This window comes from Dendrobates tinctorius, unplaced genomic scaffold (assembly GCF_039654945.1).
Source record: "Dendrobates tinctorius isolate UK_male_01 unplaced genomic scaffold, ASM3965494v1 ptg000214l, whole genome shotgun sequence".
NCBI lineage: Eukaryota > Metazoa > Chordata > Amphibia > Anura > Dendrobatidae > Dendrobates > Dendrobates tinctorius.
In genome coordinates, this window is record NW_027361881.1 from 5,767,563 (window position 1) to 5,790,111 (window position 22,549).

Here is a 22,549-nt window from a genome sequence, read left to right on the forward strand (position 1 = left end):
GCGCCGTGTGATGGGGCTGGAGCCTTGTGATGGGTCCGGCGCCGTGTGATGGGGCTGGAGCCTTGTGATGGGTCCGGCGCCGTGTGATGGGGCTGGAGCCTTGTGATGGGTCCGGCGCCTTGTGATGGGTCCGGCGCCGTGTGATGGGTCCGGCGCCGTGTGATGGGTCCGGCGCCGTGTGATGGGGCTGGAGCCTTGTGATGGGTCCGGCGCCTTGTGATGGGTCCGGCGCCTTGTGATGGGGCTGGAGCCTTGTGATGGGTCCGGCGCCGTGTGATGGGTCCGGCGCCGTGTGATGGGTCCGGCGCCGTGTGATGGGGCTGGAGCCTTGTGATGGGTCCGGCGCCGTGTGATGGGTCCGGAGCCGTGTGATGGGTCCGGCGCCGTGTGATGGGGCTGGAGCCTTGTGATGGGTCCGGCGCCGTGTGATGGGGCTGGAGCCTTGTGATGGGGCTGGAGCCGTGTGATGGGTCCGGCGCCTGGGATCCCTCTGACCACCGTGGGGTCAGTGTGACTGGGATCGGTGACGGGCGTGCCGCCCCATGGCTGCCAGTGTGGATGACAGTGCGGCTGATTTTGGGGTCTCCACTCCTGGACCCCTATAATCGCCTCCTGCTGATGTTTCACCTCTCTGCCCGATGTCAGGATTCAGTCTCCACTCACTGACAGCTCCTGTGTGGCCCCTGTGAGGACGACACTGACAGCTTCATGCAGCAGCTCTGTTATAACGCTCCAGTCCCCAACATGTCCTGACCTGCCGCCTGCTGCTGGGCCTTGTAGTTCTGCAGCCCCGGGGACAGCGCCGCCGGCCCTCGCACTCCCCCCTGTGGCCGTTGTCCGCGCTGCGCATGAGGGGGCGGGGCCGGGAGCGCGCAGCGACTCTCACTGCTGAAGATGGCAGCGAGGTGAGCGGAGGAGCCGGAGACATGGTGAGCGGCGGCAGCAGCAGCGTGTGCACAGAGCCCGAGAGCCGTGCGGCATGTGAGAGCTGTGCGGCGTCTCTGATGCTCGGGGTGATGATGGCTCTTGTGCTTGTAACTTAACTGGTTGACAGTTTGTTACTGTGATGTGATATCTGTGTCTTATCTGCTCCGTGTCTGTGATGTGTAGTGTGCTCCGTGTCGTGTCTGTGATGTGCAGTGTGCTCCGTGTCGTGTCTGTGATGTGTAGTGTGCTCCGTGTCGTGTCTGTGATGTGTAGTGTGCTCCGTGTCGTGTCTGTGATGTGTAGTGTGCTCCGTGTCGTGTCTGTGATGTGTAGTGTGCCGTGTCGTGTCTGTGATGTGTAGTGTGCTCCGTGTCGTGTCTGTGATGTGTAGTGTGCTCCGTGTCGTGTCTGTGATGTGTAGTGTGCTCCGTGTCGTGTCTGTGATGTGTAGTGTGCTCCGTGTCGTGTCTGTGATGTGTAGTGTGCTCCGTGTCGTGTCTGTGATGTGCAGTGTGCTCCGTGTCGTGTCTGTGATGTGTAGTGTGCTCCGTGTCGTGTCTGTGATGTGTAGTGTGCTCCGTGTCGTGTCTGTGATGTGTAGTGTGCTCCGTGTCGTGTCTGTGATGTGTAGTGTGCTCCGTGTCGTGTCTGTGATGTGTAGTGTGCTCCGTGTCGTGTCTGTGATGTGTAGTGTGCTCCGTGTCGTGTCTGTGATGTGCAGTGTGCTCCGTGTCGTGTCTGTGATGTGTAGTGTGCTCCGTGTCGTGTCTGTGATGTGTAGTGTGTGCCGTGTCGTGTCTGTGATGTGTAGTGTGCTCCGTGTCGTGTCTGTGATGTGCAGTGTGCTCCGTGTCGTGTCTGTGATGTGCAGTGTGCTCCGTGTCGTGTCTGTGATGTGTAGTGTGCTCCGTGTCGTGTCTGTGATGTGTAGTGTGCTCCGTGTCGTGTCTGTGATGTGCAGTGTGCTCCGTGTCGTGTCTGTGATGTGTAGTGTGCTCCGTGTCGTGTCTGTGATGTGTAGTGTGTGCCGTGTCGTGTCTGTGATGTGCAGTGTGCTCCGTGTCGTGTCTGTGATGTGCAGTGTGCTCCGTGTCGTGTCTGTGATGTGTAGTGTGCTCCGTGTCGTGTCTGTGATGTGTAGTGTGCTCCGTGTCGTGTCTGTGATGTGTAGTGTGCTCCGTGTCTGTGATGTGTAGTGTGCTCCGTGTCGTGTCTGTGATGTGTAGTGTGCTCCGTGTCGTGTCTGTGATGTGTAGTGTGCCGTGTCGTGTCTGTGATGTGTAGTGTGCTCCGTGTCTGTGATGTGTAGTGTGCTCCGTGTCGTGTCTGTGATGTGTAGTGTGCTCCGTGTCGTGTCTGTGATGTGCAGTGTGCTCCGTGTCGTGTCTGTGATGTGTAGTGTGCTCCGTGTCGTGTCTGTGATGTGTAGTGTGTGCCGTGTCGTGTCTGTGATGTGCAGTGTGCTCCGTGTCGTGTCTGTGATGTGCAGTGTGCTCCGTGTCGTGTCTGTGATGTGTAGTGTGCTCCGTGTCGTGTCTGTGATGTGTAGTGTGCTCCGTGTCGTGTCTGTGATGTGTAGTGTGCTCCGTGTCTGTGATGTGTAGTGTGCTCCGTGTCGTGTCTGTGATGTGTAGTGTGCTCCGTGTCGTGTCTGTGATGTGTAGTGTGCCGTGTCGTGTCTGTGATGTGTAGTGTGCTCCGTGTCGTGTCTGTGATGTGCAGTGTGCTCCGTGTCGTGTCTGTGATGTGTAGTGTGCTCCGTGTCTGTGATGTGTAGTGTGCTCCGTGTCGTGTCTGTGATGTGTAGTGTGCTCCGTGTCGTGTCTGTGATGTGTAGTGTGCTCCATGTCGTGTCTGTGATGTGTAGTGTGTGCCGTGTCGTGTCTGTGATGTGTAGTGTGCTCCGTGTCGTGTCTGTGATGTGTAGTGTGCTCCGTGTCTGTGATGTGTAGTGTGCTCCGTGTCGTGTCTGTGATGTGTAGTGTGCTCCGTGTCGTGTCTGTGATGTGCAGTGTGCTCCGTGTCGTGTCTGTGATGTGCAGTGTGCTCCGTGTCGTGTCTGTGATGTGTAGTGTGCTCCGTGTCGTGTCTGTGATGTGTAGTGTGTGCCGTGTCGTGTCTGTGATGTGTAGTGTGCTCCGTGTCGTGTCTGTGATGTGTAGTGTGTGCCGTGTCGTGTCTGTGATGTGTAGTGTGCTCCGTGTCGTGTCTGTGATGTGCAGTGTGCTCCGTGTCGTGTCTGTGATGTGTAGTGTGTGCCGTGTCGTGTCTGTGATGTGTAGTGTGCTCCGTGTCGTGTCTGTGATGTGTAGTGTGCTCCGTGTCGTGTCTGTGATGTGTAGTGTGCTCCGTGTCGTGTCTGTGATGTGTAGTGTGCTCCGTGTCGTGTCTGTGATGTGTAGTGTGCTCCGTGTCGTGTCTGTGATGTGTAGTGTGCTCCGTGTCGTGTCTGTGATGTGTAGTGTGTGCCGTGTCGTGTCTGTGATGTGTAGTGTGCTCCGTGTCGTGTCTGTGATGTGCAGTGTGCTCCGTGTCGTGTCTGTGATGTGTAGTGTGTGCCGTGTCGTGTCTGTGATGTGTAGTGTGCTCCGTGTCGTGTCTGTGATGTGTAGTGTGCTCCGTGTCGTGTCTGTGATGTGTAGTGTGTGCCGTGTCGTGTCTGTGATGTGCAGTGTGCTCCGTGTCGTGTCTGTGATGTGCAGTGTGCTCCGTGTCGTGTCTGTGATGTGTAGTGTGCTCCGTGTCGTGTCTGTGATGTGTAGTGTGTGCCGTGTCGTGTCTGTGATGTGCAGTGTGCTCCGTGTCGTGTCTGTGATGTGTAGTGTGCTCCGTGTCGTGTCTGTGATGTGTAGTGTGTGCCGTGTCGTGTCTGTGATGTGTAGTGTGCTCCGTGTCGTGTCTGTGATGTGCAGTGTGCTCCGTGTCGTGTCTGTGATGTGTAGTGTGTGCCGTGTCGTGTCTGTGATGTGTAGTGTGCTCCGTGTCGTGTCTGTGATGTGCAGCGTGCTCCGTGTCGTGTCTGTGATGTGTAGTGTGTGCCGTGTCGTGTCTGTTATGTGTAGTGTGCTCCGTGTCTGTGATGTGTAGTGTGCTCCGTGTCGTGTCTGTGATGTGTAGTGTGCTCCGTGTCGTGTCTGTGATGTGTAGTGTGCTCCGTGTCGTGTCTGTGATGTGTAGTGTGCTCCGTGTCGTGTCTGTGATGTGTAGTGTGCTCCGTGTCTGTGATGTGTAGTGTGCTCCGTGTCGTGTCTGTGATGTGTAGTGTGTGCCGTGTCGTGTCTGTGATGTGTAGTGTGTGCCATGTCGTGTCTGTGATGTGTAGTGTGCTCCGTGTCGTGTCTGTGATGTGTAGTGTGCTCCGTGTCGTGTCTGTGATGTGTAGTGTGCTCCGTGTCGTGTCTGTGATGTGTAGTGTGCTCCGTGTCTGTGATGTGTAGTGTGCTCCGTGTCGTGTCTGTGATGTGTAGTGTGTGCCGTGTCGTGTCTGTGATGTGTAGTGTGTGCCGTGTCGTGTCTGTGATGTGTAGTGTGCTCCGTGTCGTGTCTGTGATGTGTAGTGTGCTCCGTGTCGTGTCTGTGATGTGTAGTGTGCTCCGTGTCGTGTCTGTGATGTGTAGTGTGCTCCGTGTCGTGTCTGTGATGTGTAGTGTGCTCCGTGTCGTGTCTGTGATGTGTAGTGTGCTCCGTGTCGTGTCTGTGATGTGTAGTGTGCTCCGTGTCGTGTCTGTGATGTGTAGTGTGCTCCGTGTCGTGTCTGTGATGTGTAGTGTGCTCCGTGTCGTGTCTGTGATGTGTAGTGTGCTCCGTGTCGTGTCTGTGATGTGTAGTGTGCTCCGTGTCGTGTCTGTGATGTGCAGTGTGCTCCGTGTCGTGTCTGTGATGTGTAGTGTGCTCCGTGTCGTGTCTGTGATGTGTAGTGTGCTCCGTGTCGTGTCTGTGATGTGTAGTGTGCTCCGTGTCGTGTCTGTGATGTGTAGTGTGCTCCGTGTCGTGTCTGTGATGTGTAGTGTGCTCCGTGTCGTGTCTGTGATGTGTAGTGTGCTCCGTGTCGTGTCTGTGATGTGTAGTGTGCCGTGTCGTGTCTGTGATGTGTAGCGTGCTCCGTGTCATGTCTGTGATGTGCAGCGTGCTCCGTGTCGTGTCTGTGATGTGTAGTGTGCTCCGTGTCGTGTCTGTGATGTGTAGTGTGCTCCGTGTCGTGTCTGTGATGTGTAGTGTGCTCCGTGTCGTGTCTGTGATGTGTAGTGTGCCGTGTCGTGTCTGTGATGTGTAGTGTGCTCCGTGTCGTGTCTGTGATGTGTAGTGTGCTCCGTGTCGTGTCTGTGATGTGTAGTGTGTGCCGTGTCGTGTCTGTGATGTGTAGTGTGCTCCGTGTCGTGTCTGTGATGTGTAGCGTGCTCCGTGTCGTGTCTGTGATGTGTAGTGTGCTCCGTGTCTGTGATGTGTAGTGTGCTCCGTGTCGTGTCTGTGATGTGTAGTGTGCTCCGTGTCGTGTCTGTGATGTGTAGTGTGCTCCGTGTCGTGTCTGTGATGTGTAGTGTGCTCCGTGTCGTGTCTGTGATGTGTAGTGTGTGCCGTGTCGTGTCTGTGATGTGTAGTGTGCTCCGTGTCTGTGATGTGTAGTGTGCTCCGTGTCGTGTCTGTGATGTGTAGTGTGCTCCGTGTCGTGTCTGTGATGTGTAGCGTGCTCCGTGTCGTGTCTGTGATGTGTAGTGTGCTCCGTGTCGTGTCTGTGATGTGTAGTGTGCTCCGTGTCTGTGATGTGTAGTGTGCTCCGTGTCGTGTCTGTGATGTGTAGTGTGCTCCGTGTCTGTGATGTGTAGTGTGCTCCGTGTCGTGTCTGTGATGTGTAGTGTGCTCCGTGTCGTGTCTGTGATGTGTAGTGTGCTCCGTGTCGTGTCTGTGATGTGTAGTGTGTGCCGTGTCGTGTCTGTGATGTGTAGTGTGCTCCGTGTCGTGTCTGTGATGTGTAGTGTGCTCCGTGTCGTGTCTGTGATGTGTAGTGTGCCGTGTCGTGTCTGTGATGTGTAGTGTGCCGTGTCGTGTCTGTGATGTGTAGAGTGCTCCGTGTCGTGTCTGTGATGTGTAGTGTGCTCCGTGTCGTGTCTGTGATCTGTAGTGTGCTCCGTGTCGTGTCTGTGATGTGTAGAGTGCTCCGTGTCGTGTCTGTGATGTGTAGTGTGCTCCGTGTCGTGTCTGTGATGTGTAGTGTGCTCCGTGTCGTGTCTGTGATGTGTAGTGTGCTCCGTGTCGTGTCTGTGATGTGTAGTGTGCTCCGTGTCGTGTCTGTGATGTGTAGTGTGCCGTGTCGTGTCTGTGATGTGTAGTGTGCTCCGTGTCGTGTCTGTGATGTGCAGTGTGCTCCGTGCCGTGTCTGTGATGTGTAGTGTGCTCTGTGTCTGTGATGTGCAGTGTGCTCCGTGTAGTGTGCTCCGTGTCGTGTCTGTGATGTGTAGTGTGCTCCGTGTCGTGTCTGTGATGTGTAGTGTGCTCCGTGTCTGTGATGTGCAGTGTGCTCCATGTCGTGTCTGTGATGTGTAGTGTGCTCCGTGTCGTGTCTGTGATGTGTAGTGTGCTCCGTGTCGTGTCTGTGATGTGTAGTGTGCTCCGTGTCGTGTCTGTGATGTGTAGTGTGGTCCGTGTCTGTGATGTGCAGTGTGCTCCGTGTTGTGTCTGTGATGTGTAGTGTGCTCCGTGTCGTGTCTGTGATGTGCAGTGTGCTCCGTGTCGTGTCTGTGATGTGTAGTGTGCTCCGTGTCGTGTCTGTGATGTGTAGTGTGCTCCGTGTCGTGTCTGTGATGTGTAGTGTGGTCCGTGTCTGTGATGTGCAGTGTGCTCCGTGTCGTGTCTGTGATGTGTAGTGTGCTCCGTGTCGTGTCTGTGATGTGCAGTGTGCTCCGTGTCGTGTCTGTGATGTGTAGTGTGCTCCGTGTCGTGTCTGTGATGTGTAGTGTGCTCCGTGTCGTGTCTGTGATGTGTAGTGTGCTCCGTGTCGTGTCTGTGATGTGCAGTGTGCTCCGTGTCGTGTCTGTGATGTGTAGTGTGCTCCGTGTCGTGTCTGTGATGTGTAGTGTGCTCCGTGTCGTGTCTGTGATGTGTAGTGTGCTCCGTGTCGTGTCTGTGATGTGCAGTGTGCTCCGTGTCGTGTCTGTGATGTGTAGTGTGCTCCGTGTCTGTGATGTGTAGTGTGCGCCGTGTCGTGTCTGTGATGTGTAGTGTGCGCCGTGTCGTGTCTGTGATGTGCAGTGTGCTCCGTGTCTGTGATGTGCAGTGTGCTCCGTGTCTGTGATGTGCAGTGTGCTCCGTGTCGTGTCTGTGATGTGTAGTGTGCTCCGTGTCGTGTCTGTGATGTGTAGTGTGCTCCGTGTCGTGTCTGTGATGTGCAGCGTGCTCCGTGTCGTGTCTGTGATGTGTAGTGTGCTCCGTGTCGTGTCTGTGATGTGTAGTGTGCGCCGTGTCGTGTCTGTGATGTGTAGTGTGCGCCGTGTCGTGTCTGTGATGTGTAGTGTGCTCCGTGTCTGTGATGTGTAGTGTGCTCCGTGTCGTGTCTGTGATGTGTAGTGTGCTCCGTGTCGTGTCTGTGATGTGTAGTGTGCGCCGTGTCGTGTCTGTGATGTGCAGTGTGCTCCGTGTCTGTGATGTGTAGTGTGCTCCGTGTCGTGTCTGTGATGTGTAGTGTGCTCCGTGTCTGTGATGTGCAGTGTGCTCCGTGTCTGTGATGTGCAGTGTGCTCCGTGTCTGTGATGTGCAGTGTGCTCCGTGTCTGTGATGTGCAGTGTGCTCCGTGTCTGTGATGTGCAGTGTGCTCCGTGTCTGTGATGTGCAGTGTGCTCCGTGTCTGTGATGTGCAGTGTGCTCCGTGTCTGTGATGTGCAGTGTGCTCCGTGTCTGTGATGTGCAGTGTGCTCCGTGTCTGTGATGTGCAGTGTGCTCCGTGTCTGTGATGTGCAGTGTGCTCCGTGTCTGTGATGTGCAGTGTGCTCCGTGTCTGTGATGTGCAGTGTGCTCCGTGTCGTGTCTGTGATGTGTAGTGTGCTCCGTGTCGTGTCTGTGATGTGTAGTGTGCTCCGTGTCGTGTCTGTGATGTGTAGTGTGCTCCGTGTCGTGTCTGTGATGTGCAGCGTGCTCCGTGTCGTGTCTGTGATGTGTAGTGTGCTCCGTGTCGTGTCTGTGATGTGTAGTGTGCTCCGTGTCGTGTCTGTGATGTGTAGTGTGCTCCGTGTCGTGTCTGTGATGTGTAGTGTGCTCCGTGTTGTGTCTGTGATGTGTAGCGTGCTCCGTGTCGTGTCTGTGATGTGTAGTGTGCTCCGTGTCGTGTCTGTGATGTGCAGCGTGCTCCGTGTCGTGTCTGTGATGTGTAGTGTGCGCCGTGTCGTGTCTGTGATGTGTAGTGTGCTCCGTGTCGTGTCTGTGATGTGTAGTGTGCTCCGTGTCGTGTCTGTGATGTGTAGTGTGCCGTGTCGTGTCTGTGATGTGTAGTGTGCTCCGTGTCGTGTCTGTGATGTGTAGTGTGCTCCGTGTCGTGTCTGTGATGTGTAGTGTGCTCCGTGTCGTGTCTGTGATGTGCAGCGTGCTCCGTGTCGTGTCTGTGATGTGTAGTGTGCGCCGTGTCGTGTCTGTGATGTGTAGTGTGCTCCGTGTCGTGTCTGTGATGTGTAGTGTGCCGTGTCGTGTCTGTGATGTGTAGAGTGCTCCGTGTCGTGTCTGTGATGTGTAGTGTGCGCCGTGTCGTGTTTGTGATGTGTAGTGTGCTCCGTGTCGTGTCTGTGATGTGTAGAGTGCTCCGTGTCGTGTCTGTGATGTGTAGTGTGCTCCGTGTCGTGTCTGTGATGTGCAGCGTGTGCCGTGTCGTGTCTGTGATGTGCAGCGTGTGCCGTGTCGTGTCTGTGATGTGCAGCGTGTGCCGTGTCGTGTCTGTGATGTGCTCCGTGTCGTGTCTGTGATGTGTAGTGTGCTCCGTGTCGTGTCTGTGATGTGCAGCGTGTGCCGTGTCGTGTCTGTGATGTGCTCCGTGTCGTGTCTGTGATGTGTAGTGTGCTCCGTGTCGTGTCTGTGATGTGTAGTGTGCTCCGTGTCATGTCTGTGATGTGCAGCGTGTGCCGTGTCGTGTCTGTGATGTGCAGCGTGTGCCGTGTCGTGTCTGTGATGTGCTCCGTGTCGTGTCTGTGATGTGCTCCGTGTCGTGTCTGTGATGTGCTCCGTGTCGTGTCTGTGATGTGTAGTGTGCTCCGTGTCGTGTCTGTGATGTGTAGTGTGCTCCGTGTCGTGTCTGTGATGTGTAGTGTGCTCCGTGTCGTGTCTGTGATGTGCAGCGTGTGCCGTGTCGTGTCTGTGATGTGCAGCGTGTGCCGTGTCGTGTCTGTGATGTGCTCCGTGTCGTGTCTGTGATGTGTAGTGTGCTCCGTGTCGTGTCTGTGATGTGCAGCGTGTGCCGTGTCGTGTCTGTGATGTGCAGCGTGTACCGTGTCGTGTCTGTGATGTGCTCCGTGTCGTGTCTGTGATGTGCTCCGTGTCGTGTCTGTGATGTGCAGCGTGTGCCGTGTCGTGTCTGTGATGTGCTCCGTGTCGTGTCTGTGATGTGCTCCGTGTCGTGTCTGTGATGTGCAGCGTGTGCCGTGTCGTGTCTGTGATGTGCAGCGTGTGCCGTGTCGTGTCTGTGATGTGCAGTGTGTGCCGTGTCGTGTCTGTGATGTGTAGTGTGCTCCGTGTCGTGTCTGTGATGTGTAGTGTGCTCCGTGTCGTGTCTGTGATGTGTAGTGTGCTCCGTGTCGTGTCTGTGATGTGTAGAGTGCTCCGTGTCGTGTCTGTGATGTGTAGCGTGCTCCGTGTTGTGTCTGTGATGTGTAGCGTGCTCCGTGTCGTGTCTGTGATGTGTAGTGTGCTCCGTGTCGTGTCTGTGATGTGCAGCGTGCTCCGTGTCGTGTCTGTGATGTGTAGTGTGCGCCGTGTCGTGTCTGTGATGTGTAGTGTGCTCCGTGTCGTGTCTGTGATGTGTAGTGTGCCGTGTCGTGTCTGTGATGTGTAGTGTGCTCCGTGTCGTGTCTGTGATGTGTAGTGTGCTCCGTGTCGTGTCTGTGATGTGTAGTGTGCTCCGTGTCGTGTCTGTGATGTGCAGCGTGCTCCGTGTCGTGTCTGTGATGTGTAGTGTGCGCCGTGTCGTGTCTGTGATGTGTAGTGTGCTCCGTGTCGTGTCTGTGATGTGTAGTGTGCCGTGTCGTGTCTGTGATGTGTAGAGTGCTCCGTGTCGTGTCTGTGATGTGTAGAGTGCTCCGTGTCGTGTCTGTGATGTGTAGTGTGCGCCGTGTCGTGTTTGTGATGTGTAGTGTGCTCCGTGTCGTGTCTGTGATGTGTAGCGTGCTCCGTGTCGTGTCTGTGATGTGTAGTGTGCTCTGTGTCGTGTCTGTGATGTGTAGTGTGCGCCGTGTCGTGTTTGTGATGTGTAGTGTGCTCCGTGTCGTGTCTGTGATGTGTAGTGTGCTCCGTGTCGTGTCTGTGATGTGTAGTGTGCTCCGTGTCGTGTCTGTGATGTGCAGCGTGTGCCGTGTCGTGTCTGTGATGTGCAGCGTGTGCCGTGTCGTGTCTGTGATGTGCTCCGTGTCGTGTCTGTTATGTGTAGTGTGCTCCGTGTCGTGTCTGTGATGTGCAGCGTGTGCCGTGTCGTGTCTGTGATGTGCAGCGTGTGCCGTGTCGTGTCTGTGATGTGCTCCGTGTCGTGTCTGTGATGTGCTCCGTGTCGTGTCTGTGATGTGCAGCGTGTGCCGTGTCGTGTCTGTGATGTGCTCCGTGTCGTGTCTGTGATGTGCTCCGTGTCGTGTCTGTGATGTGCAGCGTGTGCCGTGTCGTGTCTGTGATGTGCAGCGTGTGCCGTGTCGTGTCTGTGATGTGCAGTGTGTGCCGTGTCGTGTCTGTGATGTGTAGTGTGCTCCGTGTCGTGTCTGTGATTTGCTGTGTGCTCCGTGTCGTGTCTGTGATGTGCAGCGTGCGCCGTGTCTGTGATTTGCTGTGTGCGCCGTGTCTGTGATTTGCTGTGTGCGCCGTGTCTGTGATGTGCTCCGTGTCGTGTCTGTGATGTGCAGCGTGTGCCGTGTCGTGTCTGTGATGTGCTCCGTGTCGTGTCTGTGATGTGCAGCGTGTGCCGTGTCTGTGATGTGCAGCGTGTGCCGTGTCGTGTCTGTGATGTGCAGCGTGCGCCGTGTCTGTGATGTGCAGCGTGTGTCGTGTCTGTGATGTGCAGCGTGTGCCGTGTCGTGTCTGTGATGTGCAGCGTGTGCCGTGTCGTGTCTGTGATGTGCTCCGTGTCGTGTCTGTGATCTGCAGCGTGTGCCGTGTCTGTGATTTGCTGTGTGCGCCGTGTCTGTGATGTGCTCCGTGTCGTGTCTGTGATGTGCAGCGTGCGCCGTGTCTGTGATTTGCTGTGTGCGCCGTGTCTGTGATGTGCTCCGTGTCGTGTCTGTGATGTGCAGCGTGCGCCGTGTCTGTGATGTGCAGCGTGCGCCGTGTCTGTGATGTGCTCCGTGCCGTGTCTGTGATGTGCTCCGTGTCGTGTCTGTGATGTGCTCCGTGTCGTGTCTGTGATGTGCAGCGTGCGCCGTGTCTGTGATGTGCAGCGTGCGCCGTGTCTGTGATGTGCTCCGTGCCGTGTCTGTGATGTGCTCCGTGTCGTGTCTGTGATGTGCTCCGTGTCGTGTCTGTGATGTGCTCCGTGTCGTGTCTGTGATGTGCAGCGTGCGCTGTGTCTGTGATGTGCAGCGTGCGCCGTGTCTGTGATGTGCTCCGTGCCGTGTCTGTGATGTGCTCCGTGTCGTGTCTGTGATGTGCAGCGTGCGCCGTGTCTGTGATGTGCAGCGTGCGCCGTGTCTGTGATGTGCAGCGTGCGCCGTGTCTGTGACGTGTCGAGCGCTGTGTGGTTTTTGTCACTGTCGGGTGTGGGGTCCTGCTTGTCGCTGTCAGTCGTGTTTGGGTTTTCGTGCCCTGTGAGGGTTGTGCTGCTCCTCCACCATTTTTCTGACGCATGTACGCTCGGTGTGTCCGTATTTATGGTGGTTGTGTCCCTCTCGGCCATGATACGTCAGTGTGTTGTGTCCTTGGGTTGTGTGGGGGCAGTAATGGTGGCGTTGGAGGTTGTCACCTGGGTGAATGTCTACAGAGCGGTGTTTATACCCTGGGAGATCAGCGGCGCCTTCCTGGACGCAGATGTTTATCAGTGTGACTGACCTGCGGAGCATCCTGATTGGCTCATGCAGGGCACCGGTGCCCCCCGGACAGTGGCCGCTGGGCAGACTGGTGATGTACTGGATCACATCGATCCGAGAAGTGACTGCCCGGTGTTTCCGGTAACTCGCCGGCCACCATTGGCTGTGCCAGGATCTCTGCCGGGCGCCTGCGGTGCACTGAATATGACACTCTGAAGGAGTGTTGTGGTACTGATTATGTGCTTGTGATGTAGTGAGTGGCGGTGGCATAATGTGCCAGGACACTGACGCAGACTGGTGGTGTGCGGGGCACCAAGTATACTGGTGCCGGCTGGAGATGTGCCCAGCATCACAAGCGTCCCGGCACAGCGGCGGCTTCCCTTCCTATCACCCGTTTGCACCTGGCCCTAGAGCAGACCCGTGCGCAGTGCCCGTCTCCAGAATGCCCCAGTGCAGGACATGAGCTCCTTCAGAGGATCAGGCGCAGGCTCTGAGTCCTACCGTGGGAAGGACGGCGCTGCCCTGAGAGGAAAGAAACGTTTAATCTGGGTCGGTGCCAGTGTAGAATGAGCCGAGGCTGGTGACCCGGAGTCTGCCGCGCTGCAGGCACTGCGGCACCGTGTGTCAGGGACCAGATACTGGACAGCGGTGCGGCCGGAAGGCAAGGGAATAGGACAGGTGCCGGGGGCTGGTATTTCCCTGAGCCGCCCAGGTGTGCCGAGAAAAAGAGGAAATTGTTTGTACTTGCATCTCCGGCATTAAGCTGTATTGATAAGAATAATATTTAAACCCAACAGTCGTGGAAACACCGCAGAGATGCCAGCATTGTATGATCCACCGCCCCACATGTACCTCCTGTATTATACTCCAGAGCTGCGCTCACTATTCTGCTGGTGCAGTCACTGTGTACATACATTACTGATCCTGAGTTACATCCTGTATTATACTCCAGAGCTTCACTCACTATTCTGCTGGTGCAGTCACTGTGTACATACATTACTGATCCTGAGTTACATCCTGTATTATACTCCAGAGCTTCACTCACTATTCTGCTGGTGCAGTCACTGTGTACATACATTACATTACTGATCCTGAGTTACATCCTGTATTATACTCCAGAGCTGCACTCACTATTCTGCTGGTGCAGTCACTGTGTACATACATTACATTACTGATCCTGAGTTACATCCTGTATTATACTCCAGAGCTGCACTCACTATTCTGCTGGTGCTGTCACTGTATGCATACATTACATTACTGATCCTGAGTTACCTCCTGTATTATACTCCAGAGCTGCGCTCACTATTCTGCTGGTGCAGTCACTGTGTACATACATTACTGATCCTGAGTTACATCCTGTATTATACTCCAGAGCTGCACTCACTATTCTGCTGGTGCAGTCACTGTATGCATATATTACATTACTGATCCTGAGTTACCTCCTGTATTATACCCCAGAGCTGCACTCACTATTCTGCTGGTGCAGTCACTGTGTACATACATTACATTACTGATCCTGAGTTACCTCCTGTATTATACCCCAGAGCTGCACTCACTATTCTGCTGGTGCAGTCACTGTGTACGTACATTACATTACTGAGCCTGAGTTACATCCTGTATTATACTCCAGAGCTGCACTCACTATTCTCCTGGTGCAGTCACTGTGTACATACATTACATTACTGATCCAGAGATACATCCTGTATTATACTCCAGAGCTGCACTCACTATTCTGCTGGTGCAGTCACTGTGTACATACATTACATTACTGATCCTGAGATACATCCTGTATTATACTCCAGAGCTGCACTCACTATTCTGCTGGTGCAGTCACTGTGTACATACATTACATTACTGATCCTGAGTTACCTCCTGTATTATACTCCAGAGCTGCGCTCACTATTCTGCTGGTGCAGTCACTGTGTACATACATTACATTACTGATCCTGAGATACACCCCGCATTATACCCCAGAGCTGCACTCACTATTCTGCTGGTGCAGTCACTGTGTACATACATTACATTACTGATTCTGAGTTACCTCCTGTATTATACTCCAGAGCTGCACTCACTATTCTGCTGGTGCAGTCACTGTGTACATACATTACATTACTGATCCTGAGTTACATCCTGTATTATACTCCAGAGCTGCACTCACTATTCTGCTGGTGCAGTCACTGTGTACATACATTACTTATCCTGAGTTACATCCTGTATTATACTCCAGAGCTGCACTCACTATTCTGCTGGTGCAGTCACTGTGGACATACATTACTGATCCTGAGTTACATCCTGTATTATACCCCAGAGCTGCGCTCACTATTCTGCTGGTGCAGTCACTGTGTACATACATTACATTACTGATCCTGAGTTACCTCCTGTATTATACCCCAGAGCTGCACTCACTATTCTGCTGGTGCAGTCACTGTGTACATACATTACATTACTGATCCTGAGTTACATCCTGTATTATACTCCAGAGCTGCACTCACTATTCTGCTGGTGCAGTCACTGTGTACATACATTACATTACTGATCCTGAGTTACATCCTGTATTATACCCCAGAGCTGCACTCACTATTCTGCTGGTGCAGTCACTGTGGACATACATTACTGATCCTGAGTTACCTCCTGTATTAGACTCCAGAGCTGCGCTCACTATTCAGGGTGCAGCCTCTGCATCGTGCATGGTTTCGCCATCTCTCTGCTCCCTATGCAGATCCGGATATTTACCTTTTGTCTGGAGGTTTTCGCTCCTCTTTCATTTCTGGCCTCTCCCGTCTCTTCACGTAACTGAGCGCCGCCTCCATTGTCATCATGGTAAACTTGGTGTCTGGGGAATGTGAAGGGTTAAACACTGATCTCACAATGATGAGTGCTATTGACGAGACCTCAGACACATTAGTGAGCAGCGTGGCTGTGATCGGCTCAGTGGTCACCAGTACAGGGGTATTTTCAAGCGGGGTGTACTGAGTTTATACACTGCTCAAAAAAATAAAGGGAACACTTTAACAACAGAATATAACTCCAAGTAAATCAAACTTCTGTGAAATCAAGCTGTCCACTTAGGAAGCAGCACTGACTGACAATCAATTTCACATGCTGACCTCCAGGAGGCCATAAATGGGCATGTGTCTGCACAAACGGTTCAAAATCGACTCCATGAGGATGGTCTGAGGGCCCGAAGTCCACAGATGGGGGTTGTGCTCACAGCCTGCTGGAGGTCATTTTGCAGGGCTCTGTTCCTCCTTGCACAGAGGCAGAGGTAGCGGTCCTGCTGCTGGGTTGTTGCCCTCCTATGGCCCCCTCCACGTCTCCTGGTAGCGCCTCCAGCCTCTGAACTCTACGCTGACATACACAGTGAACCTTCTTGCCACAGCTCGCATTGATGTGCCATCCTGGATGAGCTGCACTACCTGAGCCACTTGTGTGGGTTGTAGAGTCCGTCTCATGCTACCACGAGTGTGAAAGCACAACCAACATTCAAAAGTGACCAAAACATCAACCAGAAAGCATTGGTGCTGAGATGTGGTCTGTGGTCCCCACCTGCAGAACCACTCCTTTATTGAGGGTGTCTGGATAATTGCCAATAATTTCCATCTGTTGTCTATTCCGTTTGCACAGCAGCATGTGACATTGTCAGTCAGTGCTGCTTCCTAAGTGGACAGTTTGATTTCAGAGAAGATTGGTTTACCCGGAGTTATATTCTGTTGTTGAAGTGTTCCCTTTATTCTTTTCAGCAGTGTCTGTTGTGTTCAGGCATATAAAGCTCTGGGAAATGTTGAGAGCCCGCTGCACAGTGTTCCGTTTCTCTGATTTTTCTCTTTATATTTTTGAGTAAAATGTAAATTGCTCTTTTATTCTATAAACTACTGGTAACATGTCTCCGAATCTCCAAGCAATAAATTTTGCATTTATTTTCAGAAAATGAGAAATGGTCGAAAGAACAAAAACATGCAGACCTCAAATAATGCTAAGAAAGCAAGTTCATAGTCATTTAGATACAACAATACTAGTGCTTTACCTCAGGAAGAGTTCAGAAATCAATGTTCTGTGGAATCCCCATGATTGTTAATCCCAGCTTTCCTGTGTCTTGGCTGCTTTCCTCCAGTATCTCACGCGGCTTCTGGGTGACCTTATGCCGCTCCTGGTTCACACATGTCAGCAGTTCTTCTATGTCTGATGGCTTGTGACTCTCCATCGCCCTCTTGATTACATTCCAGAGGTTTTCAGTGGGGTTCAGGTCTGGAGATCGGGCTGGCCATTTTTGGATGTGGTGGTCCTTCATCCACACAATGATTGCCCTAGCTGTGTGGCAGGGTGCATTGTCCTCAGAGTTGGCGAACATTGCCTGAGCAGAAGGAATCAGCTGTTTTCCCAGGATAACCTTGTATGCGGCTTGATTCATACGTCCTTCACAAAGATGAACCTGCCCAATTCCACCCTTGCTGAAGCATCCCCAGATCATCACCGATCCGCCACCAAATTTCACAGTGGGTGCAAGACACTGTGGCTTGTACGCCTCTCCAGGTCTCCGTCTAACCGTTCGAGGACCAGGTGCTGGGCAAAGCTGAAAATTAGACTCATCAGGGAAGATTACCTTACTGCAATCCTCTATGGTCTTTGGAAAACTTCAGCCTGGCTCTCCTTTGCTTCTCATTGATGAAAGGCTTTTTTCTAGCTTTACATGACTTGAGTCCAGCCTCTAGGAGCCTGTTACAAACTGTTGTTGCCGTGCACTTCACCCCAGCTACCATTTCTTTTGTAGGTCACTTGATGTCATCCTGCGCTTGCTGAGTGACATTCGAATAAGATGACGGTCATCCCGGTCAGTGGAGAGTCGTTTTCGCCCTCTGCCGGTCTGTAGCTTTGTTGTCACCAATGTCAGCTGCTTGACTTTGTTGTAATGGACTGACGTCTTAGAAACTTTAAGGATGGAGGCAACATGACAATCACTGTATTCCTCCGCTAGTAAAGCCAAAATTGAGCCCTTCTTTTCCTCTCTCAAGACTTTTCTTTTCAACTCCTTTGGCATGGTTACAAGTTATTTTTTCCTTCCTTTTTCTTTTGGGATATTACTAGCACTTGTTTTGCCGTCCAGCTTGTCCTATTGCAGGAGGATTGTGAACACCACAGCAGGGATTTTTATACTTTCCTTCGTTAGATAAGATTTGGTTCAGGTGATCACCTAATCAGAAGCACATTAAGTAGAATGAGGTGGACTCTGGTTGGAATTCAACTGACACTGGAACGGAATGGCCGTCAGACATGGAGAGAAGCGGATTTTTAGGACTGTGCAGTGGGCTCTTAATTTTTGCCAGAGCTGTATATATACACACAGGGCTATTTACAGCCTCCGGGGACGGACGCGGAGATGCTGGACTATTCTGGACCTGCAGTACTGAACGATCCCCACTGTCCGCAGCTTCCAGGAAAGTGATGCAACAGTCGTGTGTCGTCCCCACCAAGTAACGCCGCTCTATCTGCAGTATCGCTCTGACCAACAAATCATAGGGGCCAAGCAGCTGAGACCGGAGGAGCTGTTAGATAATGCCGGCAGCTCTTTTTTGCTTGCTTCCTCCTGTGCTCCGTTTCTTACTCCCCCCTGCGCTCTGTTCCTTGCTCCCCCCCCCTGCGCTCCGTTCCTTGCTCCCCCCCTGCGCTCCGTTCCTTGCTCCCCCCTGCGCTCTGTTCCTTGCTCCCCCCTGCGCTCTGTTCCTTGCTCCCATCTGCGCTCTGTTCCTTGCTCCCCCCTGCGCTCTGTTCCTTGCTCCCCCCTGCCCTCCGGTCCTTCCTCCCCCCTGCGCTCTGGTCCTTCCTCCCCTCTGCGCTCTGGTCCTTCCTCCCTCCTGCGCTCTGGTCCTTTCTCCCCCCTGCGCTCTGTTCCTTTCTCCCCCCCTGCGCTCTGGTCATTTCTCCCCCCTCACCCGCGCTCCGGTCCTTGCTTTTCCCCTGCGCTGTGGTCCCTTCCCTCCCCCTGCGCTCTGGTCCTTTCTCCCCCCCCTGCGCTCTGGTGCTTCCCCCCCCCCCTGCGCTCTGGTCATTTCTCCCCCCGCGCTCCAGTCCTTGCTTTTCCCCTGCGCTCTGGTCCTTCCCCCACCACCTGTGCTCCGACCTTCCCCCCCTGCGCTCCGATCCTTTCTCCCCCCTGCGCTCCGATCCTTTCTCCCCCCTGCGCTCCGATCCTTTCTCCCCCCTGCGCTCGGATCCTTTCTCCCCCCTGCGCTCCGATCCTTTTTCCCCCCTGCGCTCCGATCCTCTCCCCCCCCCCCCCCCCCCTGCGCTCTGGTCCTTTCTCCCTCCCTGCGCTCTGGTCCTTTCTCCCCCCCTGCGCTCTGGTCCTTTCTCCCCCCCTGCGCTCTGGTCCTTTCTCCCCCCCCTGCACTCTGGTCCTTTCTCCCCCCCCTGCACTCTGGTCTTTTCTCCCCCCCTGCGCTCTGGTCCTTTCTCCCCCTCCTACGCTCTGGTCCTTTCTCCCCCCCGCGCTCTGGTCCTTTCTCCCCCCCCCCCTGCGCTCCGTTCCTTGCTTCCCCCTGCGCTCCGTTCCTTGCTTCCCCCTGCGCTCCGTTCCTTGCTTCCCCCTGCGCTCCGTTCCTTGCTTCCCCCTGCGCTCCGTTCCTTGCCTCCCCCTGCGCTCCGTTCCTTGCTCCCCCCCTGCGCTTCTTTCCTTGCTCCCCCCCTGCGCTCCGGTCCTTGCTCCCCCCTGCCCTCCGGTCCGGGCTCTCCACCTGCGCTCTGGTCATTTCTCCCCCCCTGTGCTCTGGTCCTTTCTCCCCCCCTGTGCTCTGGTTCTTTCTCCCCCCCTGTGCTCTGGTTCTTTCTCCCCCCCTGCGCTCTGGTCCTTGCTCCCCCCCCCCCCCCGCGCTCTGATCCTTCGATCCTTGCTCCCCCCCTGCGCTCTGGTCCTTTCACCCCCCTGCGCTCTGGTCCTTCCCCCCCCCCCCCGTGCTTTGGTCATTTCTCCCCCCCCCTGCGCTCTGGTTCTTTCTCCCCCCCTGCGCTCTGGTTCTTTCTCCCCCCCTGCGCTCTGGTCCTTTCTCCCTCCCTGCGCTCTGGTCCTTTCTCCCCCCCCCCCCCCCCCCGCGCTCTGGTCCTTTCTCCCCCCCCTTTGCGCTCTGGTCCTTTCTCCCCCCCCCCCCTGCGCTCTGGTCCTTTCTCCCCCCCCCCCCTGCGCTCTGGTCCTTCCCCCCCCCCCCCCTGCGCTCTGGTCCTCCCCCCCCCCCCCCCCTGCGCTTTGGGTCACTTCTCCCCCCTGCGCTCTGGTCCTTTTTCCCTCCCTGCGCTCCGGTCCCCCCCCCTGTGCTCCGTTTCTTGCTTTTCCCTTGCGCTTTGGTCCTTTCTCTCCCCCCCCCCCCTGCGCACTGGTCTTTTCTCCCCCCCCCCCCCCCCCCCCCCCGCGCTCTGGTCCTTTTTCCCTCCCTGCGCTCCGGTCCTTTCTCCCCCTCCCCCCCGTGCTCTGGTCCTTGCCCTTGTTCTGGGCGCTGCTTTCTGCTTTTATTTGCATTACTGCTCTCACTTTTGCATAAGGGAAGTTTGTTGCCAGAGATTAACCCTTTTGGTGCACTCGGCCTCGTCTGCCGACACCTGAGCATCTTTTTGCAAATATATATATATATATATATATATATATATATATATATATATATATATATATATATATATATATATATATTATTTTTATGGCTTTTGTGCTGCTTAAGATAATCTTTTCCAGAGCTGCTTTCAGAATTCTGCCTCTAGGAATGAGCCGTTCATCTCCAGCCTGTGGTCATTCATCCTAATGCATGGGAGGGAGGAGCTGAGCTGTCAATCTCTGATTAGGACCGCCCACTGGACTCCATCCCAGACTGAGCCGACATTCCTCCTTGGCTGGTGCAGCCGCCTTCCCTGATTCCTTAGGTGTCGTTACCAGGTTTCCATCTCATTCTCTTCCCAGGAGCTTCCTACGGCTTCGTCGTCTTTATACGGGGCGCAGTCGCTGTGACTGGCCGGGGTAGCGCCGCTCCAGATTTCAATAGTTAATAAAGTTTTATTGTCAGACGCTTCTGTGTTCTGCACTGATTGCGAGGTTACAAGGATCGGTGATGAGTGTAGAACATTCCGCACCTAGAACCCGCAGATATGTAGTGACGCCTCGGATCAGAACAGCTGCGATAAGTAGGACGGCGACTGGAAGCAGACAACGGCGACTGGAAGCAGACAACGGCACTCGAGCTGCTGGGAGTGAAAGTCTTATAATCCGGCGTCTCTGGGACCTGCTGGATTGGCCCGCTCCTCCACTCCTATTTTATTTCCGCTCATCCTTTGACTATTCTTTTTTTTTTTAATCCGCCCACAGACCCGGTGATCTAGGCCTTTTTATTCGGTGATTTTTAAAAAAAAAAAAAAAGTTTTTACCAAAGGGGCGTGGCTCACAGGGTAATTCAGAGCAGCATAAAGGCCCGCCCCTGAGGATCTGAGCCACGCCCCCTGCAGGAACGACAGTAACAATGTACGTCGAGTAGTGAGGCCCCGATCTCTGGATCCGTACTGCGGGGAGACAACGGCACAAGCTGCCGACCACTCCTCTAACATTAGGGAATAAGGGGTGAAGAACTGAAGTAACAGCCGATGCCAGAAAGAAGGGATTTCACTGGGGTCCGGGGTGTCCTGCACTCCCTCTTCCCGATGGACAATTCCTGTCCTTGCCCCTGATTTATGGGCTGAGGTAGGCACAATGAGCGTCCTGCTGTGAATGGCTGATTGCAGGTGTATGCTGGGAGTTGTAGTCCCCGTTGTGGAAGCCTGTGTGTAATGTTTTTCTGTGTGTTTTGGACCTGTGGAATATCAGGGGATGGCGGCCAGTATATCGAGGTGCGGCAGGCGTGGGCGATGTGGCCGGGGATGAGAGCGCTGACTTTGCGTTCTCTCCATCTGCTCTTTCCCACCCTTCAGATCTCTGACAGCCCATTGTCTGCTAGTTCTGATGGCGCTGCAGTTTGTCCTGCCGAGTGCTCCCAGATTAACCCCTCGTTGCCTGGGAATGACTCTGCGGGATTTATGCAGTCAGCTGTGGAAAGTCGCCGAGTCGCCAGAATTCTCCGAATTTACATAGAAGCCGATCATAAGTTAATGTGTCCTCGGTTCTATATTTATATATTTTTTATTACAGGGGAGGTTGTCATTATATAGGGGGGGGGGGGGGATAAGTATTTGATATTCTGCCGAATTTGCAAGTTTTCCCACCTACAAAGAATGGAGAGGTCTGTAACTTTTATCGTACGTACACTTCACCTGTGAGAGAATCTAACAATACAATCCTGAAGATCACATTGTAGGATTCTTACATAATTAATTTGCATTTTATTGCATGAAATAAGTATTTGATACAATAGAAAAACAGAAGTTAATATTTGGTGCAGAAACTGCTGTTTGCAATTACAGAGGTCGGACGTTTCCTGTAGTTCTTGACCAGGTTTGCGCACACTGCAGCAGGGATTTTGGCCCCCTCCTCCATGCAGTTCTTCTCCAGATCTTTCAGGGTTCGGGGCTGTCATTGACAACATTGAGTTTCAGCTCCCTCCAAAGATTTTCCATTGGGTTCAGGTCTGGACACTGACTAGGCCTCTCCAGGACCTTGAAATGCTAAGCCACTCCTTAGTTGCCCTGGCTGTGTGTTTTGTGTCATTGCTATCCTGGAAGACCCAGCCATGACCCATCTTCAATGCTCTTTCTGAGGGAAGGAGATTGTTGGCCAAAATCTTTTGATGTTTCCCCCACCATGTTTCACGGTTAGGATGGTGTTGTTGGGGGTTGTATTCATCCTCTTTCTTCCTCCAAACACGACGAGTGGAGTTGGTACCAAAAAGTCCTATTTTGGCCTCATCTGACCACATGACCTTCTCCCAAGCCACCTCTGCGTCATCCAGATGGTCATTGGCAAGCTTCAAACGGGCCTGGACATGTGCTGGCGTGAGCAGGGAAACCTTGTGTGCACTGTAGGCGTAGTGTGTTACAAACAGTAATGTCTGAGACTGTGGTCCCAGCTCTCTTCAGGTCATTGACCAGGTCCTCCCATGTAGTTCTGGGCTGATTCCTGACCTTTCTCAGAATCATCCTTACCCCATGAGGCGAGATCCTGCATGGAGCCCCAGATCGAGGAAGATTGACAGTCATCATTTGTTTCTCACATTTTCTAATAATTATGCCAACAGTTTTTGCCTTGTCACCAATCTTCTTGCCTATTGTCGGTCTACAATTTTGTCCCTAGTGTCCTTAGACAGCTCTTTGGTCTTGGCCATGGTGGATAGGTTGGAGTGTGATTGGGTGTGTGGACAGGTGTCTTTTATACAGGTAACAAGGTCAATCAGGTGCAATTAATACAGGTAATGAGTGCGGAGTAGGAGGCTTCTTAGGCTGTGTGCACACGCTGCGGATTATGTGCGGATTCA

General features: G+C 53.8%; 1 protein-coding gene across 5 annotated transcripts in view; it reads left to right on the forward strand.

Annotated features, from left to right (window-relative positions):
• Positions 1–593: 593 nt before the first annotated feature.
• Positions 594–22,549, forward strand: part of LOC141058762 (pleckstrin homology domain-containing family G member 4B-like) — a 120,087-nt gene continuing 98,131 nt past the window's right edge. The window contains exon 1 of one of the 5 annotated variants that reach the window (XM_073554970.1): positions 594–929. In XM_073554970.1, the coding sequence (XP_073411071.1) occupies positions 849–929 (81 nt within the window). In that variant the 5' untranslated portion in view covers positions 594–848. Of the gene's footprint in view, positions 930–984; positions 1,035–22,549 lie in introns of those variants that run through there. The other 4 variants (XM_073554968.1, XM_073554969.1, XM_073554972.1 and 1 more) reach the window with 4 other exon arrangements.